Source organism: Camelus ferus, chromosome 19, assembly GCF_009834535.1.
Source record: "Camelus ferus isolate YT-003-E chromosome 19, BCGSAC_Cfer_1.0, whole genome shotgun sequence".
Lineage (NCBI taxonomy): Eukaryota > Metazoa > Chordata > Mammalia > Artiodactyla > Camelidae > Camelus > Camelus ferus.
In genome coordinates this window covers 34,313,520-34,339,253 of record NC_045714.1, presented here as the reverse complement: position 1 = coordinate 34,339,253, position 25,734 = coordinate 34,313,520, and the positions used below count along the sequence as shown (strand labels likewise).

The 25,734-nt window shown below is 36.1% G+C and overlaps 1 protein-coding gene across 4 annotated transcripts; it reads left to right on the top strand.

The window, feature by feature from the left end:
• Window positions 1–1,511: 1,511 nt before the first annotated feature.
• RAD21L1 (RAD21 cohesin complex component like 1) lies at window positions 1,512–25,333 on the top strand. 4 transcript variants are annotated; one of them, XM_032461993.1, is made up of 15 exons: window positions 1,512–1,635; window positions 2,520–2,578; window positions 3,369–3,544; window positions 4,728–4,857; window positions 6,391–6,484; window positions 8,230–8,336; window positions 10,065–10,235; window positions 11,328–11,423; window positions 12,389–12,499; window positions 13,860–14,086; window positions 14,325–14,424; window positions 15,437–15,561; window positions 17,558–17,650; window positions 19,939–20,016; window positions 23,639–25,333. In XM_032461993.1, the coding sequence occupies exons 3-15, from the start codon at window positions 3,401–3,403 to the stop codon at window positions 23,825–23,827; spliced, it is 1,665 nt and encodes a 554-aa protein (XP_032317884.1). In that variant the 5' UTR covers window positions 1,512–1,635; window positions 2,520–2,578; window positions 3,369–3,400; the 3' UTR covers window positions 23,828–25,333. The 4 variants fall into 4 exon arrangements, with proteins under 4 accessions (XP_032317884.1, XP_032317882.1, XP_032317885.1 ...); XM_032461991.1 differs by having other exon boundaries at window positions 17,555–17,650; XM_032461992.1 differs by having other exon boundaries at window positions 1,556–1,635; window positions 2,504–2,578; window positions 17,555–17,650.
• The last annotated feature ends 401 nt before the right edge of the window (window positions 25,334–25,734 follow it).

Genomic DNA, 25,734 nt, shown 5'->3' with positions numbered 1-25,734 from the left:
CTTACTCCATTGCCGCAACATAATATGATAGCAGGAGAGTTGCAGTTGAAAGAGACATCATTCTTAAAGGATTACAGTTAAATATCTTACTTCTGCAATATTTACAAAAACATATACCCAGGGGAATACATTGCTGTGTTTCTCCCAGGGCCCTGGAGAGGCCTATGCAAGCAAGGGCCCTAAAACTGAAGGTTCATTGCAATCAGGATAAGGAGTCCATCCATATGACGTGAAGCTAGAATAATGAGTAAAGGGGAGACTGCGCAGGTCCCTGTTGTTGTTAGGAGGGAGTTTGCTTTTACTCGAAGAGCAACAGGAAGACTTAAAGAGCTTTAAAGGGGATGATACCCTCTGGTTTCAGTGTGGAAAATGGGCTTCAGGGAGGTAAGTGACATGAGAGATTGCTGAGGAGGTTGTTGGAGCTTTTCCAAGAAAGAGGTGGCTTAGTCTAGGGTGGAGTGGGTAGAGACAGTGAGAAGTAGATAAAGTCATATTTGAAGGTAGAGTGATGGATCTGCTGATGGACTGACGTTAAGGTTGACATCAAGGGTGTCTCCCAGATGTCTGGTTGAGTGGTCACTGTGACACCATCCCCTGAGGTGGGAAAAAGGGAGCTAAACCTGAGTTGAATCCTGTCTCTGCTAGTCCCAATTACGTGACCTTGGACTGGCTGCTTCTCCTCTCTGGACCATTTCCCCATTGCAAAAGGGGGGAAATTAATAACTACCTTGTCAGATTGAAGAGTAAATGAAACAACCCATCTGCAAGGAGCCTGGGACCTTATCAATAATCTGTATGTTGGATGCCATTGTTATGCCAAGACTTATCGGTATTTACTATGAAGTTCAAGGGAAGAAACCAGCCTTGGATTCTTAAGCTTTTGTATGATTTTTCTTATGTTGTAGCAATCGGCTTTAGCTGTTGAAATCTGTGATATACCAGGCAGGAAAATGTTTCCTGTCCCTAAAGGACAGGTCAATATGAGTGATCTTTTTAATAAGTGTAACAATAATGATAACAAATACTTATTGAGCATTTATTATTACTATGCTCTTCATACGCTTCATCTCACTTATCTCTTACAAGACCCATAGCACAGGTACTTTTATTATCATCATTTCCATTTTACAGGTGAGAAAAGCTGAGGTCCAAGAGATTGAATAACTTCTCCACGGACCCCTTGCTAGTAAGTGGAAGAGACAGGACTCCATCCTAGCAATGTTCACAGACCAGGCAGAGGGTCAGATATTACCACCTTTCACCCTTGTTCTGTAGGGACCGGGTCGCTGAACAGGTGAGCTGGCACCACGCGGGAGACTGCACACCATGACTAGGGTACCCTGCCCCCAAATCCTTGCCGGGATTCCAGTCGACGGCCCAGCCCTTCGCCCCGCCCCATCCCCTACAGCCCCGCCCCTTACCCTGGCCCTTTCCCTGCCCACTAGCCCGCCTCTAGCCCCGCCCCATCCTCGGATGCCCCTCCCTTCGCCCCGCCCCAGCCCTGCTGGCTGCCCCGCCCCGCCGCGCGCTCTTTGACGCCTAGGGAGCTGAACACCTTGGACCCTACTTCGCGGACCCGGCGACTCCTCCTCCAGCCCCTGCTCGGGTGCTTTCGCCTCAGATCCCGCGCAGAAAGTAGGAGGCCTTGCGGGACCCAGGGCAGGAGGCGGGCTGGGTCACGGGGGCCGCGGCCACCCTCATCTCCCCCCCGTGCCCCGCCGGGCTCTTCACTGGCACGAGCCCTGAGGGACCCCGCCTGAGGCGAGGAAACGGGCGCTTGCGGGCGCCCCTCCGCCTCAGTGTCTTCTTTGAGCATCCGGCCTTCAACTCTGAGGAGTCGTGTGTGGAGGGGGCCCTAGGCGTCCGCGCCCTTGGAGCCCGCCGTCTCCTCACAGCCCTGGACCCACCCCTCACCCCAGCACCTTCCATTCCTCGTCCCTCCCCCCACCCGAGGGAGCGCCCCCTTCGGCTCCCCCGCTCCCTCTTCTCGGGCGTTCGACTTCTGCCCCTTCGCTCGGCGCCCTCACCCGTCCTCACCCGCGACCCTTTCCAAGAATTAAGTCCACTCCCTGGCAACCTGTTCCATGTACTGTCCTTTACTTTGTATGAAGTAAATACAACCTAGAAATAACTCACAGGATGTGGGGGCTTCTTGTGGGGCTCAAGAAAATCAAGGTCTCGGAATATTAAATCGCGGGGTGCTTTTTCTTTTTACTTCTTAAAGTACGTTAATAGTCATACACCAGGGAGCAATTAAAAAAGATCAGTTGGAATTTATTCCAAGATACCAAAGATAGACTGGAAAGGAAGAAAGTGGAGCCAAGGCAGGCACAGGACGTACACGTTAGAATCTCTAGCCGTCCCACTGGGGAATGTGGTTTAGTAGATTGCATAACATTTATTTTGGGCCCAATGGTTTGATTCTTGGGGTGGAAATGGGCATTGATCAAAGTTCACCTAAATTTTTAATTCTGTGGCTGATTCTGTATTCATTTTGATTCAGTTTTCTCTTTTATCAGAACTTCAAGTAGAAAAGCCAAAAGAAGCTTCTCCAGCGGCAGTTAAAGATTACTTATATGTAAGCAATTATTTGATTCTTCTTTAGAAGTCAGCAAAGCGTTATGACATCTCTGCTTAATAATGGATCCTTATGATGTTATTAAAAATAGTTACAATTTGTAGGAATGTGCATAAAATTTTTATCTTCAAGTGAAGATTTTCTTTTACCATTCTTATTTCAAAAAGTTTTGATTCTTTTTTTCTTCCCTTCTCATTCTTTTCCTGTTGTTTCTTATTTTCTTAATTTTTCCACTTTATGGTCCTTTGGCGTTCCATTATTTTAACGGGACAAATTAATATATTGTTGAATAAACCATAGCATCTTAAAGAGAACAAAGAAATTCAACACCTGGATATAAATCAATGATTCAACACTTCCCAGATTCTTAAGTTTTAGAAAAGTGGTGACCTGTGTTTACTTTTCTTAGTTTTGTCTACCATTTCTTGTTCTATTGTTTTTAAAATCTATTTCCTTCTCCTGTTTTTTTTTCTCAGCCTTCCTCTTCTATTTTTTGAATATATTAGGAAAACTCAATCTTTAATGAGATATCATATGTAAAATATAAGAAGGGATCAGGATTAGAATACATGTGGTTCACAATCTAATAGAACTCTGTCATTAGTATATAGTTTTGTATTTTAAATAAGTTTCTTTTTACAAGAAAATAGTTTGAATTGAATAATACATTGAATTAAAAGATACTGAGTGTTATTTTATAGAATTACTGAAAAATGTTTTTGCTTGTTGTAAAATAACACTGAAAAGATTTTTATATCAAAATTTGAATATCTTTTGATGTTCTTTCTAGTTCATTAAATACTGCTAAGGAATACAGGCAACATGTTCTACACACATGTGCTTATGAGTAAGCGAGGGCCATTGGCCAAAATCTGGCTTGCAGCTCACTGGGAGAAGAAACTCACAAAGGCCCATGTATTTGAATGTAATCTAGAGATAACCATTGAAAAAATTCTTTCACCTAAGGTATGTTATTGATTTAAATTATAGTATGTATTTGCCAGTGACTTATGGAGAAGAAATACATATATAAAATACATTATATCATAAAATATATTTCCAAAGAAGTTTGACTTCTCAAATGGTCTTGTCTCTTTTAATCCCTGTAACATTTATTGTCTGAACATGAATATATATTGGTTTCTGTTGGTAACTGTTTTATATGTTTGTTATAAATGGATTGGATCCTGAAAGATAAAGACCACATTTTATACATATTTTGTGATTGTTATTCTCTAATAAAATCAATATACATAGTAGGTACCAAATGAGTATTTCTTAAAAAAAAAACAAACAAGGAAATGAATAAGAGAGTAGAAAGAAAGGAAGATTGTGTATAAATCAAAATATATATGAATGCATTTCATAAATAATAAAGTACTATGTTCATTGTAAAACACTCCAAGGCTTTTAGAATTTGCATTAAGATATTGTATTATTTTTATGGGTTAAGTATTTTTCTTCATGAGAGAAGGACAAATTTTAATTGAAAACTTACCGTGTGTTAGGCACTGGGCTAGGCTTTATGTTCATTAGTTTACTTAATCGTCATAATAACCCTATGAGATAAGTTTCTTTTAGCCTCAGTGAAGTGTGGTAAATTAAGAACATGAACTATGAAGTTGGTCAAATTTAAATTTAATTCCTGCTCCATCAATTAATAGTTTTGTTACTTTGAGCATACTGCTTATCATGTCTAAGTCTTAGTTTTTTCTTCTGTAAATAGAGGTTGTTGTCAAATTAAATAAATTAATGTATGAAAAGCTCTTAGGACAATGCCTGGCACAAAATAAGTATCCAATAAATTGTAGTCTTTATTAACAAATTGAAGTTCGGGAAGGTTAAATGACTCAGCCTCAGCAACTAAGCCAAGGCTTGAACCCAAGTCAGCCTGACTGCAAAGTTTAAACTCTTCCCATAAAACCAATAATAGCATATTTCACTTAAATGCCACATTAGATTATCTTCACTGAATAAAAAAGTTAATCATTTTACAAGGTCAGGTAAAAGGTAAGTGATTCACTTTAAATAAGAATACAAAATGTCTGCTTTTTAAAAAGAAGAGATTCTTATGAGTTGTGTAATTTTCAAAGAACAAGGTTTCTGAATCAAATTTTTAAGATTCTCATATTTTAAAAATTATTGAAAGGTGAAAATTGCACTTCGAACTTCAGGACACCTTCTTCTGGGAATTGTTAGAATCTATAATCGGAAGGCAAAGTATCTTTTGGCTGATTGCAGTGAAGCGTTGCTTAAAATGAAGATGGCATTTCGCCCAGGTATATGTGCAATGCTGATTTTTCTTATTTGTCTTTGTTCCCTTTTGCATTTTTATTTTGGGTGGGCCCTTTTAATTGGCGGCGCTCTGTAATTCCAGGGTGAGTATAATGAATGTAAACTTTCCTTTGACTGAATCTAAGTTTCCATGGTTAAGAACAAATTGAATTATCTTCCTTGCTCTTTTCCTGTGTTGCAAGAAGAGACACTGCTTTCAAAAATTTATAATGTTCCTGCGTAAATATATAAGAAATATACTTAAAGCTACCACACTTGTGTAAGAAATTCTGATATTCGGTTTTAATGGATCACTTAGTTTGCCATATCTGTTTCTGCGTTTATGAGACAAATTAGAAATAGTGTGATTGACAAAACTCAATATCAATAATTGCCATTATTCTCAGAATTTTCGAGACTCTAAGAGCATGCTATTTATGAAATATTATAGAAAATCTCTAGGCATTCCAAAGTGCTAGGGATTTACATGTGTCATAAATAGAATGCCTTCAAGTTTTAATTTAATTTTAATTTTAAAATATTCATCATTTTTCATCTAGTATTATGTTTATCTAGGTACAGGCCTTGCCTCTCACACTAGTCTGCAAGCTCTTTGAAGACAACATCTGTGTCATATTTATTTTCTGTATCTCTTATAGTGCTTGTCTCAATGCCTCGCACATTATTATTCCCTCAGTTAATATTGTTGAATTAGGATTGACAAGGTTTTTTTTTCTTTATTTAAAATATAGAATCTTTAGGTAGATTTATAATCATATCAAATATGATTCAACAAAATAATTTTTTTCATTATTTCATTTATATATCCCATAAATATTATTGATCCCATACTTTGTATGAAACACTATATTAGGCTCTGGGCTACAAGGACAAATAAGGTCCTTTTTGGTCTGGTGAGGAAATCAGATAATGAAAAAGGGTTTTTTTTAATTATTATAATTGTAGATTGTGCTATGAAGGAATATAAAAAGAGTACTACAACAGAAAATAACAGAGAAGTGTATTTTAGTTAGGCTAGTTGGGAAAAACCTTTCTGAGAGGATAGAATTTAAGCTCAAACTTGAAGAATGAGAAGTATCCAGCCGTGTGAGAAGTCCCTGAGGGAATAGCATTCTGGGCAGAGGGAACTGCAAAAGCAAAGGTCTTGGGATATTAAAGTGCTTGACTCACTCAGAGAGCAAAAAGGCCAGTAGGCTTGGAGTATAGTGAGTGAGGGAAAGAGTGTCGTTAGATAATGTGATAGGTTTTGTAGGGCTGCGGAGGCCCTGATTAGAAATTTGGATTTTATTTAAGTGCACTAGGGAAGTCACTGAATCATTTTAAGTGATCTGATCTAATTGCATATTTAAAATATCACTCTGGCTGTTTTGAAGAGAATGGACTGAAGAGGGGCAGGTGTGGGTACAGGGAAACTAGTAGGAGACTAAACAGTTAGTCCAGTGAGAGAAAGTAGAGATTTGGTTGGGAGTTTATTTTACACACTTATTGAATATGTTTTTTTTTTAAATTCTTTTAAGGACTGGTTGATCTTCCAAAAGAGAATTTTGAAGCAGCTTACAATGCTATCACACTGCCAGAAGAGTTTCATGATTTTGACATCCAGAATGTGAGGTAAATTATTTTATTTACTTTCCTTCAATTTGATTTTCCTGATATTTTATTATTTGCATCTTCAGATTTCATGGACGCAATTGGAATGTATTTAACAACATGAAATACACATGCAGTTGAAAAAGATTTAAATTTAGCATGAAATTTCAAAGTATAACACCAAAAATGTATCGTTATGTTTGCTGGATATATTTTGCAATAGTGACAGTATATTCATTCATTCAGTAGTTGCTGGCTGCCTTCCAGGCCAGGCCCTGTTCTAGGCACTGAGGAGATAGCAATGAATAAAACGTAGATCCTGGCTGCATGAGTATTACATTTTAGTTGGGAGATAAACAAATAAACAAGTAAATACACAATATGCTAGGAGATGAGCAGCATTATAAAGAGAAATAGAAAATAAAATAATAAAAAGATCAGGAAAAGCTTTTTTTCTAAGGTTTGAACAGAAATCTGAAGGAGGTGCTTCAGTTATGTGGGGAAGAATGTTCTAGGTACAGCAAATGGAAAGGTCCCAAGGCAGAGCACACTGGGCATGTTCAAGGAACAGCAGGGAAGCAGGTGAGACTGAGTGGAGTAAATGAAGGGCCCAGTGGTAGGAGATGGGGTCAGAGAAGTAGCTGGGGGTGCAAATGATGGAGGGTGTCATAGGCTGTAGTAAGGCCTTTTACTCAGACAGGGTGCACAGGAGGGTTTTGAGTAGGAAAGTGACCAGTTCTGGCTTGACTTCAACATGCCTCCTCTAGCTACTTACTATAAGAGGGAAAGGGAGGAAGCAGAGAGCCTGTGAGAAGATTATTGCAGTAAGAAGTCCAGGTGAGAGATGACAGTGTCTGTGATCAGTTCTCAATCTTCATTTTATCAAGGTGGTAGCAGTCAAATTATGAATATATGCTGAAGGCAGAGCTGACAGAATTTGCTAAAGGATTAAATATGGCTTTAAGAGAGAGAAGTGAAGGTTGACTGATATTTTGGCATGAGAATGGAGTTACCATTTAATGAGATTAGGTTAACTAGACAATGACAGGTTTAAAGAGGGCAGAGTAGAGGAAGTAAACTAGGTTTTGAACATAAATTTTGAGATGACTATTACACATCCAGAGGGAGTCAGTAGGTAGTTGAATATCTGGGTCTGAAATTCAGGAAAGATCTTTGATGGGATATATATAAATTTGAGAGTTGTTAAGTATATAGATAGAACTTCAAACTTGAATCATAAGGATCCCTGAGGGAGTGAGTTTAGATTTTAAAGAGCGGGAGAGAGAGCAAGAGTGAGAGAGAGGAAGAGAGAGAGAGAGATCTGAGGATTGAATGTTAGGTCATTCCTAATAGTTAATAGTCTGGGAAATGAGGAAGAACTAATAAAGGAGATGGAAAAGGAGCAGACAGTGAGGTAGGAGGAAAATCAAGAGACAGTAATATCGCAGAGACCAAGAGGAGAACATGTTCCTTGAGGCAGGAGTGAACATCTATTTCAAATGCTGTTAATTACGTTAAGTAAGATAGAGACTGAGAATTGTCCATTGGATTTGGCAGCCTGGAGAACATTTATACATATATATATACACATATATACATATACATATATACTAGTATTTATAAGTAATACTATTTAGAAAATAAAATTCTTTTATTTTTATAATAAATCCTGTTGTTTAAGGATTTTTGTTTGTTTTGCTTTGCAGTGAACTGCAAAATCATTGTGTTTGTTCATATGTTTTCTTCACCCTTCTATTTCTCTGTAGTGCTATTGATGTTTCAGAACACTTTGCTCAGAACCAAAGCAAACCAGAAGAAATCACACTTAGAGAAGATTATAGCAATGGTCCTCTTTACCAAGCTGGGAGCTTTGGTGAGAATATTTGAGAAATTAAAATTACAGGTCATAATCAATTATATTTGCATTTTTGTATTGAAACAATTCCAATGGGAATGGCTATTTCTATGCCAGTAGAAATGTCTTTAGAATGAATTTTTTGATGTATAAATGTAACCCCCCAATAAGTTTGTCCTTGCCTTTTTCTACTATAGGTGTCAATGCCAAGACTCAAGTCTTGGCCTATATTTCCCTTCTCAGTGTACAACCATTTATTGAATATTTAGTATGTGTCAGGTGCTGTCACAGGTACAGGCAATACAAAGTTTAAAGAAGCATTTCCTACCCTCAAGGGAATGCTTCAGGCTGGGGAGAGATATGCAAATAAACAGTTGCTCTAGTTAATATATATACAAGGTTTTACGCAAGTACTACATATAGAGCCTTCAAAATGTATTCCCCCTAAATATGATACCAATTATAAAATAACAGATTTTAAAATAGCTTAGGGGTGAGGAGAAAATACACATTAAATACACATTTATTGGGAAATAGAAACTGTTCAATGTATTTTAGAATTGAAGCTATATGGTACAATTTAACTATACGGTATTTGTTCCTTTTTTATGGCATTTACCACTCTCTGTCTTATATCATGATGCACCTGGAAGATGTGAATATATTTTTAGTTCTTTTGAAAAAGTTAATCTTTTCTGTTAAGCAAATCTTTAGTCCAGTGTGATGAAGGTTGCCTTGTTTTTTTAGCTCTTTCTTTCTAGAATATATGGGCCCATAGAAGAATTTCCAATGAGTGGTACTTCATGATTTTTTTTTCCTGACTAGCACTAACATGGGTTGTTAGAGGGAGGGAAGACAGGATTAACCTCTGACCCCTGGGGTTTCAGACTTCTGAACCCAGAGACTGGAACCCAAGGAAGGGAAAGAATGCATATGTGCTGACAGCCAATCTGAAAGCAGGTCAGTTTGAAGCAGGGAGTTCATTTTATCTGCTACTGTCAGTGTCTTAGGAATTTTCTCTCATAAGTCTCCATTTTGCCAAAATTCTAACACTGATACTAAGGCTGTCGCTGCTGGGTTCAGATCGTGGCTCTGTCATTTATTACAGTGTGACTGTGTGCAAGATATGAAACCTTTCTGTGGATGTTTCCTCATCTCTACAATGAGGATTATAATAATCTCTTCTACTACATAGTATAACGCCCATAATAAGCACTCAGTTTATGTTACTTATCTTTCTTTTACTGCTGTATCTCCAACCCCTAGCATATTGCCTAATACCTAGTCATTCAGTAAATATTTATTGAATGAATGTTGTAAGCCTATTCTTTAATATTTTACCTATCTTTCCATTATTAAAAAGGAAGACATGCTTCTTATTTTTCAAACCCTCATTATGGACAAACAACTCAAGCAATCGTCCTTGAAATAATATGAAATAATACTTGGTCAAGCAGGATATGACCCACCTAAAGTAGAAGAAATCATTCCACTGCCAATAATAACCTTCTGGGAAGTTATTCATGACAAACTCTATCCTGCTATTTTGGCAATTTTTCCTCATTGTATTGAAAAAAGTGTTAGACTAATAATCCAGTCTCCATTTATTAACAGAGTGACTTTAGTTGAATAATCCAAATTCATTTTTTGGAGTAGCTTTACAAGATGATATCTAAATTCTACCTTCTAACCCTATAATTCTGTATTTCTATGACTAACTCAATATTAATGATTGTATTTATTTAGGGGAGGAACCTGAAATTCTCAGAAGACATAGCTTCTTTGATGACAACATATTGCTGAATTCCAGTGGTCCTTTACTTGAACATAGTTCTGGAAGCCTTAATGGAGAGAAATCTCTGTTTTATGACAGTGGAGATGGATTTGGAGATGAAGGGGCTGCGGGAGAAATGATTGGTATGTTATCTGGTCATATGGAAATTGGATATTTATTCAATCAAATTACTATAATATACTAGTAGTTTTATTCAATCAAACTAAAATTTCAAATATGCTTCTGTGTTATATAGATCAACACATTTTTTACACGAGTTTTCAAAGTCTGTAGGATATTTAAACATTTAGGCGAGGTCTAAGTAAATCACCATCTGTTTAAACATATTTTCCATGTAGGCTGTGAAATATTTCTTGTTTTTATTTTCACAAATTCCTAGTTTTTAGAGGTGAAGGAATGAGGTTAGTATATTCCTCACAAAATATACTAGATCATAGATTAGAAAACATAGTTTTCTTTAACAGAAATTGTTGGACAGCTATTCTAAAGGATCTGTCCAGCATTTTATATTATTATTATATATTTATATTATGTTATTATTATAAAATCATCATAGAAATAAGGTAGACAAAAACTGGGAAATCCAAATGTACATAATTTTAAAGATAATTTTAAAGATATATCAAATCTTTTCTTAATTCTCTGGTTTACAGTAAAAGGCTGTGCATGGCAAACTTTTTGAAATTTGGAAACTATGAAAAACTCTACCTTCAATCTCTACCAAAGGAGTTGGAAAACTTTTACTTCTTTTTTTTTTTTTTAACTTTTTTTTGGTTTTATTTTATTTTATTTTATTTTTGTTGGTGGGGATTTGGTTTATTTATTTATTTTAATGGAGGTACGGGGAGGGGTTGAACCCAGGATCTTGTGCATACTAAGCACATGTTCTATGACTAAGTTATACCCTCCCCTTTGCTTTTTGATTTGAAATCTAAACGTGGCTTGTAACAAGGCTACTATCTTAGTTTAGGGAGTATTTCCTGAAATTAAACATTTAAAAATAGATTTTTAATAAAGGAAGGGAAGTTAAATATATAAAATTCTATGTTATAGTGCATAAATGTGGTAGTCTATATAACCAATTAAATCTAATTAAGTAGGGTTCACTCATTTTTATATCCCTTCACAATTCTTTGTATACAATAATGTCAAGTGTTTAGTGAACAAATGACAGATTCAGCTCTGTATAAAAAGTGTTTATTGTGTTTTTCAAGATAATCTATTGCAAGATGATCAGAATAGCCTGTTAGAAGACCTGCATTTAAACAAAGAAATTTCCCTGCCTCCTGAGCCTCCCAGTACTATTGTGGGTATGTTGAAATTTTCCTTTATATAGAAAGTGAACAGATACTAATATTCAAATTAAGCCTTAAAACTCCTGAGTTTAAGTAGTAGTATAGTATAGTGAAAGACAATATTGTTGTCCTTCAAACTCTTATCTAACTCTAGATATTATAGAATAGAAAGCTAGGTTCTGAGAAAGCTACAGTGATGGGTATTTAACCAGGATTTGGTTTATTTATTATGAAAGCACATTTAAATACTCTACCAAAATACCCTGCTTTTGAGTCATTAAAATAATATATGTTACATGGTAAAAGCATCATTAATGTTTGACATTAACATTGTTATTAATTATTAATATTAATACCACATTAATTTTAACATGACTTGACAATCTATGTACAATTTGTGAGAAATTACCAATATGGGGATATTTTCTACTTGAAACTCATGTGAAAGTACCTCAGATATTTGAAATCTTTCAGTCTGATTTTTCTTAAGAATTAAAAGTATGATTAGCCTCATTTTGATTTTTTACTCTTTTTGATGTTATATTTGCTTTCTAATACAATGGTAGAAATTTAATAGATAAAAAAGATAGGCAATCAAAATTAGGTATGGTTCTGTATGGGTCAACTAATCATTAACAGAATACAAATTTTTAGCAGACATATGGTCAAATTTATGTCAGTCATTTATTGTGGTTGTTACCACTGTTTTCACTTCTGCTGTGACTGTAGTCCAACCTTAGATGTCACAGGTGCAAAAGAGGGTGATAATACTTGACTCACCTGGACTCTGTGGGTCCCAGACCATATTATCCCTGAGCTTCTTCAACTCTATTTAATATGTGATTCTAAGAATTCAGATGTGGCTCCAGTTAGCAATATCAATCTACAATTAGTTTATCTTTCACTTTAATTCTCATATACTCCTCTAACTTGCAACATAACCATTTTTTTATAAATCCTTTTATGGCAATGTTGATTAGTACAACCAGAAAATCCAGAGTGTATATGTCCACCTGAAAGTGAAAAAATGAATGAAATCGCATTATCAAATGAAGAGGAAGGATTTACCCTTGATCCAATTGATATTTCAGGTCAGAATCATTCATGTTTTTATTTTTAGTTTTGATGTACTATATTATCTTATTTACTCCTAGATATTTGAATAATTCTTGAAATATTATAGGAGGTAGTCAATCTAGTAATAACATTTATAATACAATTAAGGAAAGAATGTGAAAGAAATTTGAGATAATCCTTTCATTATAGTCAGTCCTGGTCGAACCATCTATCCAGGTTGGGAAACTGGAAAATTAAAGTTGAGTTCACTTCCAGTAGTTATCGAGCCATTCATTATTCTGTATTGGGCACAGAAATGAAGAAGATGTAGCTCCTGCTTTTAAGAAGCTTACAATCAGATCAGGAAGATAAACATGCAGATGAGTATAAGATATGACAGAATAAAAGGATTACAAGAGACGCACTGAATGTGAATCTAATATATAGCTAGACCTTATAAGAACCTCCCAGTTTTAAGTAGTATAATTGATATGAATTTCAGTTTATAAACTCAAGCAATGGAAAGAATAAAGCACTCAAATTTTTTTTCTTTACCAAGTTCAACTCTGAGCTTCTATCCCACTTGGTTGGCAGGATATGCAGTCTGCATAGCTCCCCTGTCTGCCCTGAGCCGTGTTGTATCAAAGTTTGGGGGATGGGTGTGGCAGGTGGAAGGGAACCTCTAGTCATTAGCCACATCAGTTTGTGGTACCCCTCGTCCCAGCCTACATAGCCTCTGGGGTCATCACACAACCAGTCCCTCTGGGATCTTGTCATGTTCCCAGGATTTTACTGAGGCACATCAGCAAGGAGGTTCTTGTTCCTTCTGGTTCCATCTGATCTCAGATCTTCACCTGTTCCAGGAAATCTAACCCTCTCATCCGTTTTGCATCTTTACCAAGGAAAAGCTTGACTTCTGCTTTCTCCCTGGCAAAATTACTTAAAGGAGCGAGATCCCATGGGCCTTACCTACTTGGATTTTGTGTATGCATTTTCAGTGGGGGAAGGAAAATACCCTGGACAAATACAAATTAATATTTCAAAAAGTTATCCTATTAGGTAGCTATTTTAAAGAACCTCAAAATTGAGGGACTTCCCTCTCAATATACTCTCCACTCCACATTTCTCAGTTGTCCACTTAGTAGGTCAACAGGGTCCCCTCCTAAGCACCTTTGAGCAACACTTTACAAAATGTGTCAAGTCTTGGCAGCTCAGACACGCTAGCTGTGCAAAAACCTTATAAAGCATAATTTTCAGTAGAGAAAAGGGGATTTTCTTCCCAAGGCAACTCTGTAAGTTGTATTGTGGTAGACATTTCTTAGATATGCAGTGCCTAGAATGCCGTTTTACAGAGCTATACAACCAATCACACTTGTACTTATTTCTTATGTTTAGATATTGCTGGAAAAACAAAAGGTAAAAAGAGGAAATTGCTCATAGATCCAGTCAAGGAGATCAGTAGCAAAATTATGCATAAACAGCTTACTTCCTTTACGGACACACTCATGGTTTTGGAACTTGCACCTCCTACCCGAAGACTGATGATGTGGAAGAAGAGGGGAGGAGTGGATACACTTCTGTCAACTGCTGCCCAGGATTTGACTCATGCTGAACTGAAAATGGTAATCGTTTCCATCCTTTTACATGGGTGCGATGTTTAGCTGTAAATAAATAAATGTATATTTATATTCATATATACAACAGAATTTAAACTTGTGAAAAATACCTCCTTACTTTGGAATTAATTTGCTGGATGTGTGTGCATCGATTATAGTTTTTACTTTTTAGCATATGTGCTTGCATTTTGTTGAATTGCTTTACTTACACAAAAATGAGAAACAAAAATGTATATTTTTACAGTTGTTTACAAAATGCTTTCTGTCCTCTGGCTTTAAACTTGGAAGAAAATTGATGCAGAAGGAATCAGTAAGGGAAGAAATGGGAAGCGAAAACATAGTAGGTAAGACATCCTAATTCTGAAGGTGTTGAGGGGAATGTTGTAGACACAAAAATTTCATTTTACATTTCAAAATGAAGTTGGGATCCAATTCCATATTCCCGAGTATAAATGCTCTTAGAAGAGTACTTGAACTTAAAAGAAACTGTTACATCATCATTGTATTTTTCTGCTGTATGGATTAACTTTTATCCAACTAGCTACCTTAAAAAGATGAAGTATATACACTATGTGGACTATTATTAATCTCACTCTTTCCCACCTCCCCCACTCCCAAAGGCAGTGCTCACAAACCTTCAACAAAGAAAAATTTTATATCTAGTAGAATAATGTTTCACTTTAAGACAACTAACATGAAAAATTTAGTAATAAGAATAGCATTTGAACAATACAGTTAGGGGGAGGGTATAGCTCAAGGGGTAAAGCGCATGCTTAGCATGCATGAGGTCCTGGGTTCAATCCCCAGTGCCTCCTCTAAAAATAAATAAACCTAATTACCCCCCCAAAATAAAATAATTAAATAATACAATAATTAATAAATAAATAAATAATAAATAAACAATACAGTTAACCTGAGATATTTCCATCACCCAGAGGATACGTGGAATATTAGTAATATTAATCATTAACCATTATTGTAACCATTATAAAGGAATAATAAAACCAACTTATATGGTAAGTGAACCTCTGCTTCTTGAAGGCATTAAAATCTGCTAAACCAATATATCAAGCTGGGCTTGAACTATCCATGTTGTCTTGTGAGTGAATGTGTAGGAATGAGTGTGGAGGAGGTAACTGGGAGAGGATGGGGAGTGGAGTGATAAAGAGGCAGATGAGGGGAAAGGGAAGATAAATATGTGAGACTTCGGGGGCTAGAAGAAAGTATATGTACCCTTTGCCTAAATTCTTGAATTCTAAGTTGTCTGTCAGAAGTTTTCTTACGTAACAATTATACCCCAATTTTAAGTTTGGAAGATATTTTGGTGAAATCTTTTTTATTTCTTTAATAATTCAGAGACCTCCATGATGGAAGAACCAAATTCCCTGCAAGAGTTAAATCAATCCAAAACTTGGAAGGAAGTGACTGATGGATCTAAGGGTAGCTCTCATGAGGATACCAGTAAAAATATTAACTCTGATGTAAGTTAATCAAAGAGAATCATAAAAATATTATTATCTTTCTGACACAGATATGATAAAGGAACATTGAGACTCTGGTATAGCTTCTTATACTTATAGTTTATATTTCATCTTACGTTTTTCTATAATTTCTTTAGTATTACCAGTAGCACAGGGTAAAACATAATTTCCATCTGCAGAACAGTATTTTCTAGAAATTTAGGATAGTAAATCACAAGATACTGATTTAGTATTTTGCATGGTACATTGAATAAATGATTATACACAAATCTGGTTATATGCTGAGGCCTCACATTCAATTTGTCATGGAATCCTTTAGGACTCTAGACAATACACATATGTTTTGTTTCTGATCAAAAATACACTTTTCCCACCTCTAAGAATAGTATGTTTTAGACCCACCAATTACTTTAGCCCTGAATCTGAAAGGCTATCTAAAGATCCAGCTGGGGGAAAGAAAATACCCTGAAGACATAATTTTTATTTGTAAAACATAGTTATTAAAAAACATAGGTGAAAACAGTGTGCTTTAAAATATTTTCCCAATGTCATTTTATTGACTGTACAAGTGTAAATATTACACTATACCAGATAAAAATAAACCAGTGCTTTTCTGGTTTGTTCAGTCATCACTGTATTTTGATAACCACTCAGGGAATTCAGTCAATCCACATTGAAACTGAATGCCTTGGAAGGAAAGACAGTTTCATGATGCATTAAAACAGAATGTGTTTTACTAAATATTTGATAATATACTAGATATTGAGATACTCGGTTGCCAGTATGACTGTCTTCCTTATTTGGGATTGGGCATTTCTTAGAGTGCACCTACTGAAAATTATGATTAGGCAAGCTTGTTCAGTTTGTGATTTTTAACATTAACAAAATGAGTTTTCCCCAAGTGCTTGAAGTGAAGGAAAGAGATTGATGTACTAGTTTTTTTGAACCTTTTACTCCTTTACCCTATGCTTATGCTTTAACCTTCAATTCCATTCCTATTCTGCTTCCAAAAAGATGTGAAATATAGTCAGGAATAGGAGCTCAGTCAGTTTGAAGGGGCAGAAAAATATTGATTCTGATTATTCATTTTCAAATCCTTCAACAATTTCAGAGTTTTTACGTAAGGTAACTGCACAATTGAGAGTATCTAAAATGTAGGCTATTCATAGAAATTAAAAGGAAAACACATGATAGGGCACCACAAACGTGTATATCAAAGAATAAAATGCAACTCCTTATATTCATGAAAATTTTAAAAAGCTAAAGGGAAAAAATCAAGAAAGCTATGTTGTTGGAAGCTTCTAACTTAATCATCATCACAGATGACAGCTGGGGAATGAAGCTTGGAGACAGAGTGAAGATGAAAAAGGGGCCAATAGCTTCCACAGCAATAAAAAGGGGGAGATGTTGGGGCATGGAGAATTTCTGGCTTTCTCTTTTTCCTTCTTTCTTTATGTCTTCACTCCCCTTTCCGAGGACATAGTTTTTCTTCTCTCTTGCCAGTGGCAGCTCTAGCTGTGGTGGCAAGAATCCTGCCTTAGACCTCAGCAGGAACATTAATATCCCTTCCCCCATTCTTATTCCCTCTGCTTGCAGTCCTTCCTTGGCCACCTGGTTCTGGCCTGAGAATAGAGGTAGGGGACTGGGGCAAAGACAACATGCTTCAAAGGAAAGTGGTCTCAGCCGCACAGCAGTCTTTTGATAAGAGGTCAGCAGGGGTAAGGGAAAATAGGAAGGGAAAAGATAGGCAGCCAGGAGGGCAAGGACATGCAAGTTCTTCATTTGTCGGGGGCAGAAGGAAAACAGGAATATTTAAGTCAGGGGCTACCTATCTGGGATGTTTCAGAAATAATATTTTGAGAATGCAGGCAGTATTTTAAATTAGGTTTAGAAATGAGCATTCATGTGACTAAGCACTTAACAACATGGGATTGTCCCTGTGATGACGATTACTACTGGGATGACTTACCTATATTTCCCTAATTTGCTTTAGCAGGATATTGTTGAAACGGTGTCATCAGCTGCCGGGGAATTGTCCTTAATGAATACCATCTTGACACAAGAAATTGAAAATTGTCCAGTTGAATTGGTAAATATCTGTGTAGTTTTGAGAATGTTCTTAAAAACTTGGTTCCTGAATAGTTAACACCTTATTTACCTAAAATTTGCTTTTATAGAGCTGTCATGTTACTTTCTAAAATTACAATTTAAATTGGTGATCTTAACAAAGATGTGTATGAGTAGCTTGATAAAACACATTCAAAATTGCTTTGATCTTTTTTCTTTCTTTAATATATTTTGAAACTTCAAATAATGTAAAGAAAGGTATGAGATTGTTATGCTTATCAAAGGTAGTCACAGGTTAAAAATGTTTTAAGAATCATTGTTTTAAGTTATTCTTATAACATCTCTAAAGAAATAGAGCTACATCAGGGGTATATCCAAGGGCATTTGAAATGTCATTTTATTTAAAGAAAAATGAATAGGCATTACTTCCCAAAACATTACATAGCTCAAGGCCTATGTCTTTGCAAAACTTCTAGAGATCAGAAAAAGAGAATGGTGTGCTCAGAGGGCCACAAGTCAGCAGCAGAGCCAGAGCCAACATCTGACTCACCTGTCTCATTGCTCTAGTCCTTGCCCCACAGCACTGAAGGTATTTTGAAGATTGGAACGAGTTTTAACAAAAGTTTCTTAGTAAATAATATCAGAACACCTGTTGATGCCTAATGTTTGATTTTAAATAAATTACCTTTATAATAAGTTCCCAAACTATTAATTTTTTTAATGTGTGGAAATCAGACTGAATTCTCTGGATAATCTAGGGCAGAATAAATACCTGAACTTTGTACCTGAAACATCCAAACAGCTGAGCCAGAAGAGGGTTGAGTCACTTTTGCCTTTCTCTTTGCTTCTAGACACAGGTTATTTTCATACATGGTCAAGCAAACCACAACACAGCACAAGTTCAGCTGTTTTAATAATCCGCTGGGCTTTCCACACAATGGACTCAGCTGTAGGGTGTCCAGATAGATCAAGCGGACAGGCTTCAGCAAAGTGCACAGACTATTTTTTCTGAGCCTTTTCCTGGTTAGTTTAGTTGTGCAATGTAGGTGAAGCTGCAGTCTCCTGGCTCTTTAACAAAGAGTTGGGCCATTTTTTACATTTGAAAAATAGCATTTGTGTATTTAACAATAAAATAAACATAGTAATTGGGTGAATTCATTTATCTCAGGACAGACCAAAAAGGAATAAACATAAATCGTAGCTGGAGGAATTTAGAAAACTCTTCAGAGCAAAGTGACCATATTTTCATATCAGCCTCTTTGGAATGTAAGGAAGGATGCTGCCCAGGCAGAGCCAGGAAGCCGGTATAGCTGGTAGGAATGGAGACTTGGCAGTCTCCTTCGCCTCAAATGATTTAAAATGTCATACAGGATATCCTGGAGCTTTCTGAAATCATTTTGGAGTCCATGAAATTGAAAACACTTTTAGAAAGTGTCTGGACTCCAGAGGTATGCACAAAGGCTTGACAAACAGTGGAGCCGTGATAAGGGTGACACAGAAGCTATTGGATTGCATGGTCGGAGACAGGGTAGGAAAAATGATAAAATAGGTCAGATCTGCGCCACTTACTTCCCCCAACCCTTGTTGGCTTGCTCTTTTATCATACTCATCAGCACCTTTCCTGTGCCCAGTTCTGTTCTCAGCTCATAAGGTGTTAGTTGGTAAGGACTTAGAGTGAGTTCCTGTGAAGGGATTTCAACTTCACAATTTTTAAATATTAAGGTGTTTCTGAAGGTGGCTAAATGTCAAAGACTGAAAAGAATGAATCTATTCAGATAACATGATGGTCACTGGGTTGATCTTTTTTGGATAAGGCACTCTTGAAATTCAAAAAGTCTCTAACCTAATTGTACACAACCTACTAAACATCAGTTATTGTTAGAACTTCTAGATCACCAGATAAATTCAGATAAAAGCCTTTACAGGGCAGTTCTTCTATAGTTTTATGTTTACTCCTGTCAACTGAGTTGAGACTGACCAGAGCTGGGACAGTCCTAGCCAACAGTGGTCATCTTTACTTTTAAAAGTAAGAATGCCTGGGTTGCGTCACTAATAAAGATGGTGAAATCTCCTACACTGGAGCCCCTTGTCAGAAGATAGCCTGGGAGCATAGATATAATCCTGCAAAGGTTGAGCTATATTTGTATGTTAGTGTTTTCTCTCTATTATTAGACTGTTAGCTCCTTATTTGGCAGGACCCAGTGTTACAGTTGTGTTTCTTGTGGCAGCTAATGTATGTTTCACAAGTAGTAAACATTCAGTAAAAGTTGCTTAAATGAAATATTTTATTCAAATATTTTATTCAAACAGGAGTCATTGGGGAATGAACGAAATATTGAGGAAGAGAGATGGAATCGAAGAATACTTCAGGTGTTAAACAGTTTGCGGGTAAGATGGTAGGGTTTTTCAACCCTACTTTTTAAATAAATAAAATGTTGACTTCAATCTTCTAGATACTAATAAAAATGAAACCATTTTCATTGTATTTGTGTTGAGGCCAAATTACACTAGAGTAAAATGATTTTGAGTGGTATAATCAGGGCTAAATATGAGAGTGTTTTTGGTGCACTTCTTATCCATATTCATACCCCTAGAAATCTAGTCTGTGTCCCATTCTTGCATTTAACAGGCTGTCAACTAATCCTCAATATGGAACTAAATTTATAACAGTTTAAGAATGAAATAGATCATTTAACAACTTAACTTATATTTTTATCAAAATGATACATGTATATAATTTTGAAAGTTCAGTGGTACTATGCTGTAAGACTGAAAAGGAAACACAGACGTCCTTTGTCGTACCCCTCCTTATCCCTAATCCTGTGCACCAGAGGAAACTATTTTAAACCGTTTCTTTCAGTGTTTATATCTATATTTCTAATTATGTGTTCTTACTGCTCTTTCCTAATATTTCAGCTTTCCATTTTATCTGTTGACTCCTTTCAACAGAAAATGAAAATTTACCTTAGTTTTAGCTCCACCACCCAAGTCTATTTTCAGCACAGTGTTCAGTGTTTACAGTGTTATAATTGTAATAGTTATGGTGCAGGTTTGGTTGTGACAGAGAGCCAAAATACCAATGGCTTACAAAGACGGAAGTTTATTTCTCTCTCAGTGTTCTCCTGTATGGCAGCTATGCTCGCAAAGTTGTCAGAGGCCCAGTTTCCCTTTATCTCGTTTTCTTTATTCTTAAGATCCATAACGGCTAACTACCCACCATGTGGGCATTCCAATCAGCAGCAAGGTTTCCTTTAAGGGTACAACCCAGCAACAGTGTGTATTACTTTTCACCTCTCATTGACCAGTGCTTAGTTGCCTTGCCACATCTAGCTGGGAAATGTAGTCCTTACCTGGCAACCATGGGCCCAGCTAATAATTCTATTACTGTGGAAGAAGAAGAGAATGGATATTAAGGGACAACTGGTAGTTGCTGCCACAAAGACTATACAAAAATTAGTTTACATTGAAGCTTCATAATGTAATTACATTTCTTTTCTTGTCAACTTTATGGGTTTTAGGGGGAGGGGGAGAGTTATCGTTACCTCATTTTTCTCATTTGCTTAATGTCTATATCACACCCATCCTTAATTCTTTTTCTAAACTCTTTGACAGTATAATAAAACCCCTTTTAGTATGGTCAGACAGATCAATTGATTCACCAGTTCCTTTTTTTTTTTTCTTGAAGGTATCCTTCCCAGAGCTCATCCTTCTCCTGTTGTAATCATGACTGGTTGCTTTCTAGATCTGTTCCATAGTTTGTCTTGGGACATTCCTTTACCATAACATGGGAATTCCTTTGTCTCTTTCCTCTATTTCTTCTATGGTAGTTTCTCTGTTTCTTTATCTTTAATTTTTTTGGTGGTTGGCATCCTCTCATAATTTCCTGAGGTAAAGAGTACATAGGAGATGGTGGGAGGGTATAGCTCAGTGGTAGAGTGCACGCTTAGCATGCACGAGGTCCTGGGTTCAATACCCATATACCTCCATTAAAATAAATAAGTAAAAAAATAAAACCTAATTACCTCCCTCTTAAAATAAACAAACAAAAAACCCCCAAAAAACAAAAAATAAATAAATTAAAATAAAATATTTTTTTAAAAGAGTGCATAAAAGATAGAGACCTTACATACAAGTCTGAAAATGTCCTTATTTTACCTTTAACTTGATTGGATATATCTGAACATAGTTTGAAAATAATACCTCTCAAATGTTAAAGGCTTTGTAACATTTCTAGGCTTCTGTGTTGTCATTGAAAAGTCAGATGCTGCTTGGTTTGTGGTCCTTCGTAGATGACCTTCATTTTCTCTCTGGAAGCTTTTAGATCTTTTCTTTATCCCTAGTGGCCTGGAATTTCATGATAATGTGCTGTGTTATGGGTCTTTTTCATTTATGTATACATAAGTGTTATGTATACATAAATGTTATGTATATATCTGTGAAACCATCACCACAATCAAGATAGTGAACAAAGCTATAATCCCTCTATAGGGGCAAGAAGACAGATGTAAAGCTTTGGGTTGCAATTGGAGGGAAAACCAATTTAGGACTGAACCTTTTCAAGAGGCCTTTGGTTGCTGACAGAATCTCCCCTTAACTTCAAACTTTAGACAAACTAAGAAGTCTTTGTGTCAGTGTACATAAACCACTGAATTGTACAAAAATCCCTGTTAGTTGGGAGAAACAGTAGTAACAGGATAGATTAAAGAATTGGCACATGCCAATTCAGATTGTGGGGACTGGCCAGTCGGAAGTGAGTGGAGCTGGCTAGAGGCTGAAAATCCAGTTGGATGTTGCAGTTCAAATCCAGGATCTATAGATCAGAACAGCAGAATGGAAACTCACTCTAGAGACAGAATGTTTAGTGCATTCCTCAAAAATCCTTGTTCTCCAAATAAATTCCTAAAATGCTTTCCTCAAACAGGGTCAAGATTCTGTAACTCAAATTGGCTTGCTTTTTGCTCTGCTGGCATTTAAGTTCCAGCTTTCTTTACCCTAAGTCAGTTAGTCTTCCACTTTATCTCCTTCCTTTACCTTCAATTTAGAGGAGCTTCTGGAGGAATCAGAATAAGGATGTGTTCAGTCTTGCATATTTGAGCTCTCAGGGTGTTTTTCAAAAGGAAATTGAGAATGCTGTCCCTGCTCTTTCCCTGGAGAAAAAGCCACCAATCCACATCTTGTCTCCTCAAGAGAGGGAATAAATGATGGCTTGGCATGTCATCTCTGAAATGTTGTTGACACTGAGCCACTCATTTGGTTGAGATAAAGTATGATAAAGTATTTTAACTTTTTAATTTGTTAAATGTTATGGACTGGCAGATGCTTCACAGCTATCAAATTTGTACAATATTCACAGGGATACTGGCCAGTATTCACCACAGTATTTCTAACTCAAAAATAATACTTCTAGTCTAGGAATCTGATTCCAAGTATATAGTCTAATTAAATACTCTATTGTGCCTCAGTTTTTTCTACTAGGTTCACGGGTGCCCTATAGTGAATCCAACATCTTTTTAATCTGTGCAGAGAAACTAGGAGAGGTTTATTCATTCATACTCCCCTGCCACTACATTTACCACCAGAGTTCTTTATATTCACCTCCACTTCGAAGTACCTTTAAAGAAAAGAAACCTGATAGGCTGATAATTTTCATTGTTTTTGAAGACTCACAAAGTCTTGTGGATAATTTTTTTAAATTAATTGTATTTTCCATAGGAGCCATTTATGTTAACATCAATTTTGTAAAAGACCTAACATTTGTATAACACATTAGAAATTTGTACTACACTTTAGAGTTCTTTTGCATGTATTTTCTCAATGAACCAAGCTATGCTCAATGACCTATGATGTTTTTTAAGTTTCCTAATGAGTCATTTGCATTTCTTCATCTAAGGATTTCACAGTCACTTATCAAAAATATCAATATTTTGTTGTTCATTATGCATCCGCAGCCTGCTGTGCTTCTAATGACCTTGTTTCCCTTTCCTTTCCTCTTTTGTCATTGTTTTCCCAGGAATCCAACAAGATGGGAATGCAGTACTTTAGTCTGATGAATCTGTGCAGAAATAGTGACCGAAAACAAGCTGCTACCAAATTTTATAGCTTTCTTGTCCTAAAAAAACAGCAGGCTATTGAGCTGAGCCAGAGTGCTCCCTATGCAGATATTATAGCTACAGTGGGACCAATGTTCCATACAATGTGAAGGAAATACGGAACATGCAGATTTGTGTCATTATTGGAATTTCTGTATAGTTTGCTCAATTTATTGCAGAAGCCATCTGGAAGCAGCTGAAGATCTGGTCCATTTCATAGATAGGCTGACCTCCTATTTCTTCATTGTAAGTTCAGAATAATCATAGCCAGAATTGGAAACCTATATGCTCACAGAAATACTTAATTATAGCTAAGTAATATTTTTAACTTAGCTGACTTGAATGTATATCATTAACCATTTCCCTGACTTGAATGTTGCATTTAGGGCACATTTTTAGAATACTATATGCCTTCAAGAACCATTCAAGGAATTTTAAAAATTAGATTATTTACTTAAATTTTATGGATATTTATAATTAATACTTCTTATTCCCCATAGACTATAATTATTTGATTCTAATGCATATCTTTCTTGATTTGACCTAATGCCATGATTTTTAATCTAATATCTTAATTGAAGAGTTATAAAATTCATCTTTGTATTAAATTATCTGAATGGCTTTTATTTATAAGTCTATTTATAAGTCATTCAACCTATTTATTTACTATTTAATGATTATTATGGCCACCATTCATATGTCTGCAAAACTAAATCTGCTTCTTTCATTAAAAAATTAGCAGACACTTATTCAGCATGTTGTCTGCAGCTACAATTCAAGTAAAGGTCACTAAAATAAATGCCTTTACTTGGTGTTTACTGAGCATTTTTGACATTAAAACCATTGTTTTTCTTTTTTCTTATTTGAAATTTGAGTTAACAAATTTTCATATAATGCTCTGTGAGCTCCATAACGTACTATAAAACGAAGCCCATGGTACTCTCTAAAATACTGTTGTATCTGGAATTGTGCTACAGACTTAATTCTAAATGGCCTCTTTAAATGTATTAACTACAAGTTTTTTATGTCAAATTTGCCTTTTAAAATTTTTCCTTTAATTTTTAATTAAAATTAAAAAACACACAGAAAATTTGACTTTTTCATTTTGGTGCACAGTTCTATGAATTTTAGCACATGGATAGGTTCCTGTAACCACCACCAGAACCAGGATTCCAATAAAGTTACCCCAAAATGACTCTTTTGTGCTGTCCCTTTGTAGTCACACCTTTACCCCATTCTAACTCCTGGCCACCACGCTTCTATATGACTATAGTTTTGTCTTCTTAAGAATGTTATACGAATGGAATTATGTAGTAATGTAACCTTCGTGAGACTTGCTTCTTTCACTCAGCGTGTCTTTGAGATTAGGACAAGTTGTAGCATGTGTCAGTAGTTTAGTCCTATGTATTGCTAAGTAGTATTCTGTTGTCTGGATATACCACAGTTTTTATCCATTTATCCCTTGAAGGACATTTAAGTTGTTTCCAGCTTCTGACAATTATAAATAGACCTGCTACATACACCTGTGTACAGTTTCTGTGTGAATATGTTTTTATTTCTCTAGGGTAAATATCTAGGCCTGAGTAATACAGTAAGTGCATGTTTAACTTTATAAGAAATTAGCAAGTTATTTTCCATGTGTACCTTTTTGCACTCCCATTAGCAATGTGTGAGAGTTCCAGTTGACTTTTAATTTTTATTTTGAGATAACTGTAGGTTCACATGAATTTGTAAAAAATAATACAGAAAGACCCTGTATATCCTTCACCCAGTTCCTCCCAATGGTAACATCTTGCATAATTATAGCACAATATCACAGGAAAGTGGCATTGATACTGTCCACTCACCTTATTCATATTTCACTAGTTTTACATGCATTCATTTGTTTGTGTGCATTTAGTTCTGTGCAACTTTATCACCTAGGTAGCTTCACGTGACCACCATCACAGTCAAGAAACAGAACAGTTTCATCACTTGTGCTACCTTTTTGTAGCCACAGCCGCCTCTCTCCCTGCCC

What these genes read in the sequence shown, in the direction of transcription:
- RAD21L1 (XM_032461991.1), top strand. Translation starts at nt 3,401, where the DNA reads ATGTTCTACACACATGTGCTTATGAGTAAGCGAGGGCCATTGGCCAAA. An exon ending in AAAAAATTCTTTCACCTAAG is followed by an intron (nt 3,545 to 4,727) that starts GTATGTTATTGA and finishes AATTATTGAAAG; the next exon opens with GTGAAAATTGCACTTCGAAC. An exon ending in TGATCCAATTGATATTTCAG is followed by an intron (nt 12,500 to 13,859) that starts GTCAGAATCATT and finishes TCTTATGTTTAG; the next exon opens with ATATTGCTGGAAAAACAAAA.